At 51.5% G+C, this 10347-nt stretch overlaps 1 protein-coding gene across 2 annotated transcripts; it reads right to left on the reverse strand.

Annotated features, from left to right (window-relative positions):
• Positions 1-249: 249 nt before the first annotated feature.
• On the reverse strand, positions 250-7471 carry LOC124522719 (zinc finger protein 547-like). 2 transcript variants are annotated; one of them, XM_047094304.1, is made up of 4 exons: positions 7267-7471; positions 5311-5559; positions 3343-3469; positions 250-1944 (listed from the first exon to the last, which is right to left on the reverse strand). In XM_047094304.1, exons 2-4 carry the CDS (start codon positions 5341-5343, stop codon positions 497-499), a joined length of 1608 nt encoding a protein of 535 aa, XP_046950260.1. In that variant the 5' UTR covers positions 5344-5559; positions 7267-7471; the 3' UTR covers positions 250-496. The 2 variants fall into 2 exon arrangements, with proteins under 2 accessions (XP_046950260.1, XP_046950261.1); XM_047094305.1 differs by lacking the exon at positions 7267-7471 and having other exon boundaries at positions 5311-6989.
• Positions 7472-10347: the final 2876 nt, after the last annotated feature.

Here is a 10347-nt window from a genome sequence, read left to right on the forward strand (position 1 = left end):
TCTCTTATATTGGAAATCAGTTTGGCCAATTCGTAAAAAGTTAAACATTCATCAATGATCAACACTCCACTCTCAGGTATTTACTTATATATGAATGTTCACAGTTCTTTTGGTAATTGGAAACACTGGAAGCAACCTACATGTCCATTAATAAACACACTGTGGCACATATGCCCAATGGAATATGACTCAGCAATAAAGAGGAATGAATGCAATAGGGATAAATCTCTAAACAGCCACACAAGGATATACTTTGGGATTCCTTTTATGTAAAAATGTAAGGAAAAGCAGTCACATAACAGTATACTGCAGGATTCCAAGAACATAAAAATTAAAGAAATGCAAATTAGTTTATAATGACATAAATCAAATTAACAGATTCTCCCACATTCATTGCACTCATAAGGCATTTCTCCATTGTTGGAAATCTGCCAATGTTTAACAAGGCCAGAGATGTAGGTAGAGATGTCCCCACATTCGCAGTTCTCATAAGGACTCACATCAGTGTGAACTCTCTGTTGTGTAATGAGACTGGAGTTGTAACACAAAAATTTCCCACATTAGCTGCACTAATAAGGCCTTTCTCTGCTGTGATTTGTCTGACGTCTAATGAGTTTGGAGTTGCAACTAAAGGATTTCCTACGTTGCTGCACTCATCAGGCCTTTCTCTAGTGTGAGTTCTCTGGTGTCTAATGAGTGTGAAGCGGTACCTAAAGAACTTCCCACATTTACCACACTCATAAGGCCTCTCTCCAGTGTGGACTCTCTGATGAATAATGAGCGAGGAGCTGTCCATAAAGAATTTGCCACATTCTCTGCACTCATAAGCCCTTATTCCAGTGTGGATTTTCTGGTGCTCAACAAGTTTATGTTTGCGGCTGAAAGCTTTCCCACATTCACTGCACTTATAAGGTCGCTCTCCGGTGTGGATTTTCTGGTGTTCAACAACTTTGTCTTTGCGGCTGAAGGCTTTCCCACATTCTCTGCATTCATAAGGCTTTTCACCGCTGTGGATTTTCTGATGCTCAACAAGTTTATGTTTGCGGGTAAAGGCTTTCCCACATTCAAGGCACTCATATGGCCTCTCTCCAGTGTGAACTCTCTGATGTCTAATGAGCGTAGAGCGATTCCTAAAAAATTTTCCACATTCACTGCAACCATAAGGCCTTTCTCCTGTGTGGATTTTCTGGTGACCAACAAGTTGGGACAGTCTAAGGAAAGCCTTCCCACACTGGCTGCACTCAAAAGGCCTCGGCCTGGCGTGAATACCCTGGTGGTCACCAAGGCCAGGTATCCGTGTAAGACATCCTCCACATTTTGGGTTCTCATAAAACTGACCTTCATCGTGGCCTTTCTGGTGCTGATGGAGGTGGGAGTTTCTAAGGAAGGCCTTCCCACACTCTCTGTACTCATGACGCTTTTCTCCAGTGTGGATTTTCTCATGGTCAACAAGTATATGTTTATGACTGAAGATTTTCCCACACTGAGTACATTTATAATAATTCTGTTCATTTTGAAAGTCCTCTCCACCAGCTGTGCCCCAGGGTGGCCGTCCTACAAGCTGAGGAACCTGCTGTTGGAGAAGGCCTGAGCTGGCTGGGAAGTCCTTCCCATCTTCACTGCACGTAAAGGTCGTCTCTGCCATGTGACCTCTGCAGTTCTTCACAAATGAAGGCCTCCCCTCATCACTCCTGGAAAGTTCCGCTCTAATCTGATGCTTTTGGTGCTGGCAACACTCTCCCCCACAGGCGTACAGGCCTTGCTCGGGGTGTATACCGTCCTGTTCAGCCAAGCGCAAAAGGTCTTTCAAGAGTGAGCTACACGTCTCACAGGGCTGGGCCTCCTGGACGGACGGGCCTGGCTTTGGAGTCCTGACCTGTGATGCTCCTACAGAAACACTGTGCCCTGAAGGGGCCTCCTCGTCCCGGGCTCCATGCCAGCAACCTGTAAACAGAGAAATGCTGGTCAAGCGCACGCTGACCTTGTTGGGACGAGGCAGTCTCCTCGGGAATGTGTGTTGGACACGCCCACGGATGAGGCCAGGGGACTGCTCACGGGCCAGGGGAACTTGAGACAGTGAAAGGAAGGCCTTCTGTGCAGAGCTCACCCTGGCCGGCGCCCATGATGGGACAGCCCTGCCTCTGGGGAAGGATACCAGGGCGGGGTGAGTTCAGGGAGGACAGGGGGGGTTCCCCAACTCTCTCCTCTGCAAATGACTTTCTTTTTTTTTAAAAAATTTTTTTTTTCAACGTTTTTTTATTTTTTTATTTTTGGGACAGAGAGAGACAGAGCATGAACAGGGGAGGGGCAGAGAGAGAGGGAGACACAGAATCGGAAACAGGCTCCAGGCTCTGAGCCATCAGCCCAGAGCCCGACGCGGGACTCGAACTCACGGACCGCGAGATCGTGACCTGGCTGAAGTCGGACGCTTAACCGACTGCGCCACCCAGGCGCCCTGCAAATGACTTTCAACAAGGCCACGGCTGCCGGTGACTGGTGAGCACTGGGTAGAAGACTGAGTTCACACCTAGAAATGTGTGCTTGCAACACAGCAGCTGGTGTTTAGAGACTATTTAAAGATAGGTGCAGCCATCACAATACCTCAAGGGTAGGTCATATGTCAAGTGTACTGCAAAGGGAGCAGAAGTGAAAGGATAATGGAGGGAAGCCACAAAAGTGGGGGAGCTGGGAAGTGCAAGGTTAGAAATGATGACAGGAAAGAACAGGTAGAAATAAGGTATGACCACGCTCCCTGGCATCACACGATGGTAAAGCCAGCTGTGACAACACACCCATTCCCAACTCTGCAGCCCCAGGGCCATTTCCTGTAGCTGGTGATGGAGTAAGGTCCATGTTGTCAGGCACCAAGGCCCCTCCACCTCTTCAAGATGAGCACTTACATGGGACCTGGAACGGGCCACCCTAGATGAAACACAGGAAGACAGAGTAGACTGCACGGCCCCCAGAGTCAGTGATCCAACACATGACATCCCACATTCTAAAACCAAAGAACCTCAGAGGAGGGTCTCACAGAACCAGCGGTCTCTACGAGTAGAGAGCACGTTGGTGGCTGGAAGTTCCAACACAGGGGTGCCCCTAAGAAACGTCAGCAAGGAGGGGAAGGCCTTGAGCACAGAGGCTCCGTGCTTCTGAACAGAATAACCTGACCAGGGACAAGCAAGGCCACTGGGATTTCTCAGACAAGCTTGGAGCAGAGGTGCACGCAGCCCGGACCTGGCCCCCTTAAACCTGTGATTGTGGGAAAGCCAGAGCTACTGACCCCGAGGGAAGAGGAAAGCCGGAGCTAAGCCCTGGACGCTGGAGTGGGTGCGAGGGCCTTACCTAGTGATGACAAAAGTGCAAAGGTGTCCAGCATCACACTGTGGTACAGGCGTCTCTGAGCCTCATCGAGGAGCCCCCACTCCTCCTGGGAGAAGCGCACGGCCACGTCTGTAAAAACCACAAACCCCTGCCAAAACAGGGAGGCTTCAATCGATGTGCAGCTTCTCTTTCCGGAATGTTCATACCGCCACCTCCTTCCATCCTCTCCTTGCCCTTGCCCTCCACCCCGACTTCCCAGTGTGGAGGAGATACAGGGTCTGGTGGCACTGGCGCTTCCCTTGTCCTCACTGCCACTGATTGCTGTGTCCAGAAAAACACAAGCGAGGAGGGTGCAGGAAAGCCCCGCCCAGGCTCTGGGCCCGCAGTGGGGGCTCTCTGTCTCTTTCAGCAGTAAATTATGCTGAGGTCCCCCAGATCCTACGTCCCGGCCAACACAACTTGAACTTACCTCTCCCACATAAGCGCCCCTCCTCCTCCTCACCTGCCCATCATTCTTGGTCTGAACCTCTCTCCATATCTGGTCCCTCCACTTCTGCAACTTGGTTACTGAGACCGCAGCCCACTCTGCGGGTAATTTCTGTGCCTTCCCAACACACCGCTGTTGCACATAGAATCCAGGCAGGAGTGTGCAAGTGGAATCAGCATCCTATTTTGCCCCGTCCTGCCCCAGAAACCCAAGTTCCCCGGTGCCAGGGTCCTTTTGTGGTTCTCCCCACGTGCCACCCGTGCCATGCTCCCCCTCCCAAACCTAACGTGAGCACCTCACAGACTCCCAGCCCTTTGCTGCATCATCACTACCCTGCTGTCCTACAAGCAGTCACAGCCTGCCTTTGCCTGACCCGCATGTGAAGCCCAGCGACACTGAACTCCGCACCCAAGGCCCAGCAATGCTCCTGGCTGCTTCGTTTTAGCCTCAACTAACCCACCAGGTCTATCAGCCTCAACGAAGCAACACAGGCCTGACCCAAAGTCACCACCAAACACTGAGGACTCCATGGAAAGATCATGCGCCCTGGCTTGAGCTTACTAACACCTGACCTCCTTCGTGGAGATGCTTCAACACCTACTGCACACCCCTGACCCCTCGGAAGCCTTCAGACTCCTCACCTGTATCCCACACGGGCACGCCCCCCACAGCTACTCTGCTTTTTCGTCTTTGTGACGTCCACCACCACCAACCAGGCTCCCAGAAGAGATTCGAATCTCCTTCTTCCCCTTCCTGCCTCCACAACCTAACGACGGCCCCTCTGGAAACTAATGCCCGGCTATACCGCAGTGCACATGCCGGCCACTGTCTCTGGCTGTCTGCAACCTGGAAGCCTCCCCTGAACTCCAGACCTGTGCGTCCGACTGCCAAGTGGGTGCCTCTAGTCGGGAGTCTCTGGACCATGTGACATCAGTGGCAAAACCTGACTTCCTATTCCAACTGACTACTGACTTCCCCGTCTCAACTGACAGGACATCCATTCTTCCAGAGAAAGCCAAAATCCTTGGGGCTGCCCCTGACGCCCCCTTCCATCTCGTCCCCCCACACCCTTGCTCGCCACATCACTGAACGTGGGCTACTCCGTCTGGAACACATCCAGAAGGCAGCTGGTCCTCCACATCCACAACCACCAGCCCTGTGCAGCCATCAGCAGAGGTCACCTGCGCAGTCCCAGGAGGCCCCCCACTATCCCCACCTTCGTCGAGGCCCTCCCGCACACTGCAGCTGCACACAGCCTGTGAAGATCAGGTCACCTGGCTCCTCCGCTCAGAACCTTCTCCTACTTCCTTCAGATTAAAGGCTCACCACCTCTGGCTGTAACTGTGGACCTGGTAACTGTGTGCCCCCCAACACTGCGCCCGCTGCCCCATATTCCCACTGTAGGTAAGAGCCTCGCAGTTCCCTGATCATTCCAACTCACTCTCACCCCCATCACTTGAACATTCTGGATCCTGTGCCCAGGACACCCTTCCACATCTTACCCCATTGGTTGTCACAAATGGGCAATGCTCCATAGAATCCAGGGATGAGTTCAAGACCCTGGGCTTTGATGAGACCACAGGGACTTTAGACCCAAGGGAGGGAGAACAGGTAGGCGATCTCAGGACACCATCATTCTTTATATGGGAGTGGCAAAACCATCAGGGGGACAACCGGGGTGTCCTCCAACTGTCACATCCTCCATGCACCTGTACAGGATCCATAAGCATTTCTGCAAATGCCACGGGAACCTGTGGGAAGAGGGAGGCCACGAGAAAGGGGCAACCATGGTAGGCAACCGACAGACTGAACTGGACCCCCACTACCCCTGCCCTGCCCTGGAGCAAAGTGCTCCCAGCCTGGTAACCTAAGCTCTCAGCCCCTCTGACGTCAGTGCCGCTCTTACCAGCGATGTGGTTCTGTAGGAGGAATGAACGCCCTGAGCCTCAATTCCTGGCCCCCACCTCACAGAGCTGATAACAGTATTAAACAGAACTGATGCACACTAACTACCCGCAGAGTTAACAAGCTTGTATGTTTCCATTGCAAATAAAGGACAGGGTTCATAAAATTTGGATTAGTGTTATCTCTGCTTGCGATTTTCAAAAGATGTGTTGTACAACGTTCTGTTGCTAGCAAATACCACAGATAAATTAACTTTGCAATTTTCATAAAGTGTTGTTGCTTTTCATTTATCGAATGCATTCATTTCTAGTTTCCATGTGTACATATTTACATAAATGTTGGTTAGCTGACGTCTCAATAAATGTTTCATACGTTCCGAATTTAATGAGTTGTAGGGAGAGTCTGAGCGGGCAGCTCAGCTACTCTTCCTTTCAGCAAACAAGCCTACCTGCTGCGTGGCCCCCTGCAGGGCGCTGGCAGGACCCCTTGACTGGAGCACTCCTGCCTTCCTCTTGCCCCCAAGGGTGGAGGTGGTGAGAGAGCAGTGTCCTCATCTGGGACCCAACTGCTCCACAAATCTGGCTATTTCTTTGTCCCACAGGGACTGTCTCCCAGGATCACCTGACCTACAGGACTGAGAGTCTCTACCTCCGTCTCCACCCAGGCCAACAAACTTACCATATCCAGGCATTCTTTTCTAGACCCAGGTCAGAATACCTTCTACATCAGGTACGCTCCTTTAGGGAGGGAGCATCAGGGATGCTGAATCCCTCGGGGCACTCCACGTCTCAGCCCTCCTGACGCTCACTGCAGAGCCCACCAGTAATAACGACCTTAAGACCCCCTCCTTGGTCGGGTCCTCAGGCCAGGCTCTGGAGCAGTGCACACCCTCCACACCTCGGACAGCTCCAGCCCAGCTCCCTTCCCCGTCCTCCAGACCCACGTCATGTCTCCACCCTCAGATAATCTCAGCATCAACATGTCCAAACCGAACTCATGATCTCCCCGAAACCTGCCCGCTGGGCTCACTTCCCCACCTCTGTTCTCTCAGATGTTCAGGCAAGGAAGCCCTGACCTGGTCCTTCACTCCCCACTTGTGCTCACAGCTACAGGCGACGCAGCAGGAAACCCTGTCGGCTGTTGCCCGACTCTTGCAGAATCTCCTCGCATCTCCCTCCACGGCCACCGCCCCGGCCCAACCTCCACCATGACTGCCCGGGGTGGTTCCTCAGCAGCCTCCCCGTCCTGCTCTCCCCTAGCCTAACCTATCTCTGGGCGCGCACCTCCCACCCCCGCCCTGGACCCCTGACCCCGGAAGATCCCAACCGCGCACGCCGCCCCAGCAGGCGACACTCCGCCCCGGCCCCTGGGCCCCCGACCCCGACTCAGGAGGCCCTGCGGGCCCTCCTACGCCCCACCGCAGGGGCGGGACCGGGACCCCGAGCCAGGACGCCCTCTGCTCCCGCCCCGGGGGCCTGACTGCGGGGAGCCGAGCGGGCGGGGAGACGAGGGGCGGGGCGGGCGGCCGAGGGCCCGGGGGTCGCAGCACCCACCTGCGCCGGCTTCACCGGCGCGGCCTCCGTCTCCGACCAGTGGGAAGAGCGGGGCGGGACGGGGCGGGCGACCGGGCGGGGGCGAGGGCGCCTCGCAGCCGCCACTGCTGCGGGAACAGGCCCTCTTTTCGCGCTTTCCATTCACGTCGGTCGGGACTGAGGTTTCCGGACGCACTAAGCCACGGAACAGTCCCGGGAACCACAGAGAACTCAGACACCACAAAGGCGCCCCCGGAAGTCCCGCCCCCACGAGACGCGCACTCTCGAAAACGGCCCTTGGCTACGCCGCACGGGCTTCCGGGTAATGTAGTTTCAACACCGTTATTGCGCGGATTCAGGACGTAGGTCGTTCCCGACAGATTAAAGGCCCTGAAAGAGTATGAGGAACTCTGGGAAATGGAGTTCCGTGTTCTTCAGGGGATGGGGCTTGCTGCTTCTTAAAGGGCGATACCCAGCTGTCCTCGGAGTGCAGCGTAGGGCGACTCAGAAATGTCCAGGGGCCTGTTGTTTCAGACTCCGTGAATCACAGCTCATTCCCAAAAGGCTGCACATAGGAAGGGACACAGCATGCCGTAAAGTTCCTCGGCGTCCCCTCGTAGCTCTCAGTTACCTTGTTGCTTGCAAGGGATGTGTACACTGACTCTTTGGAGTTCCTTTTATAGCCTTTAACAGTTTCAATAAGAAACCTTTCAGACAGGACTGTGATGGGGAAGTTGGAGGAGGGGTGTCAGGAGGCACTGAGGTAGTTAGAAAGAGTGACGATGGGGGCGCCTGGGTGGCTCAGTCGGTTAAGCGTCCGACCACGGCTCAGGTCATGATCTCACTGTTTGTGGGTTTGAGCCCCACGTGGGGTTCTGTGCTGACAGCTCAGAACCTGGAGCCTGCTTCAGATTCTGTCTCCCTCGCTCTCTCTGCCCCTCCCCCCACTCATTCTCTGTCTCTGTCAAAAATGAATAAGCATTAAAAAAAAAAATTAAAGAAAGGAGGACGATGTGCCTCTAATTCCCACAGAAGGCATTTGTCCTGCCTGTATAGTCAGTGATGGTGTTCCAGTACTTTTATTCAGATATTTATTATTGTATTTCTGAGATACGTTACATTTCTTTTAAGACCTGAAACTTATCTGAAAAGAGAAAGACTTAGCACGTGCCAACTTCTGCCTGAACAGTGTGTGCCTTCTTGACAAGTTGATCGTGCGTGCAAAGGGGCATCTTATCCCTGAGATGAAGATTTGAGTATCCACAATCTCATCTATTTGCTGGGAAGTGAGTATCATTTCATCTGTAATTGCAGCAGTAGTGAATGCACATGGGGTTGATATTATCTCTGGAAAAACACTTGTGAAATGGATATTACTGAATGCTATTAAAAATGGTTTTGTAATTTTTCAAGGAGAGTGGCAAAAATCATTCTAGAGAAATATATCTGAGACAAGTGGGGGAGAAAGTTAAGATCTCAGTGAAGTTTGAGCAGGAGACACTGAGTTGAGAGGTCAGAGAATTAAGCTGAGACTGTAGCTTGCTGAAACCTTGGCTACATTCATGGTTTGGTTCCAAGATGTGATTTTTTTTAAGTTTATTTATTTATTGTGAGAGAGAAAGCACGAGTGGGGGAGGAGCAGAGATAAAGGATGGATGGAGAATGCCAAGCAGGCTCCAGACTGTCCGCACCCAGCCTGACATACGGCTTGAATTTATGAACCGTGAGATCATGTGTCTTAGACTCTGGGTCTAGAGTTCTTTCTTGGGCAGCAAGAAAGCGGGATGCAGGATTAAAATGTGAGAGATGGCTAATGTCCAGGAGAAGACAAGAGCCCTCCCTGATTAAGGGTCCTTGCTTCATTTTTATTAGGATCAGAAGGCTTACAAATATGGTGATGGACGTGCGCAAAGAGACAATAAATCTGTGAACATTAACATATGGGCGTGAGGGAAAGGGGGGTTTGAAGATATACGGTGTTAGGGGTTTGGGTCAATATAAAACAAAATCCTCGCAACGGCAGATGGTTGTTAACCGCAGACACGAGGCGCTGTGTCTGTTTATCTTAGGTAGCCTAGGGGATAAGACAGATAGAATGTGTAACCTCCGGGTTAACAAGGCACCTTTCTTTTATTAATTAGCTCCGCTCTGGACAACTCTGCCCTGCAGTGGTCTATAGCCCTATTTACCTGTTCACCTAATTTGCTACTTCCTTCCTGTGAAAGCAGCTTTCTGCTGCAGTACTAAATAGGGGGGCTGTTTTCACCCTGAATACCTGATCTTGTTTACCTCGTATACCTTTGTTCTATACTGGAGCCTTTGCCCTGCCCCCTCTATACCTATTTACTTAATCTTGTTTACCCAAACTCGGGTGTGAGCATCCTTTGGCTTTGTAATTCTTTATGCCTTGTTAACCCATCAGTGCAGGCTCAGGGGATTCCTAAGCATATTCCCCACAATCATGACCTGAGCCCAGGTCGGATACTTAACCAAATGAACTTCCCAGGTGCCCCGATTTTTAATATTTGGAAATATTGTGCATTTACAGCCTGTAGGGAGAGGAAAACACAATACTGAAAAAGAGTTGCCACAAAGGTAAAAAGGAATGGGGAAGTTGTGCTGTTGTGTATTTACTGATCTGCAAATGTTCAACGAGCACATAAAGGGTTGCAGGTACAATAGTGTGTGGCACACAAAAGGGATAGAATTGCCTGCGGCTGTGTATACAGCACACGTCCTTTGTCCTGTGTCAATGCTGTCAGGATGTCATACATATTCCGTACTTAGCTTTTTGACAATACGTTACAAAAAGTCAGCAGTTACAGCTATTTTTCACACTGTAATTGGCAGTTAAATTACTTAGTGGCAACCTTAGCTCAAAATCAAAGGCCCGTAAGTGACCTTCTGGAAAATGCCTTATGGTCTCTCCTGCTGGTTTTGCTGAGGAAGAACCAAAGAGGGGACTTATGATTTGGAGTGCTTATTTTTCATATTCAGGGAAGGAAAAGAGTGTTCTTTGGCCAAATTCCAAAGTCGTGAACAAGAAACCAAAGTTTATTAGAAATAACTTCAGATGATCTCTGAATGCCAGCCACTCAACAA

Source organism: Lynx rufus, unplaced genomic scaffold, assembly GCF_022079265.1.
Source record: "Lynx rufus isolate CCGP_SWC_20201006 ecotype Redwood Valley unplaced genomic scaffold, mLynRuf1.p SCAF_39, whole genome shotgun sequence".
NCBI lineage: Eukaryota > Metazoa > Chordata > Mammalia > Carnivora > Felidae > Lynx > Lynx rufus.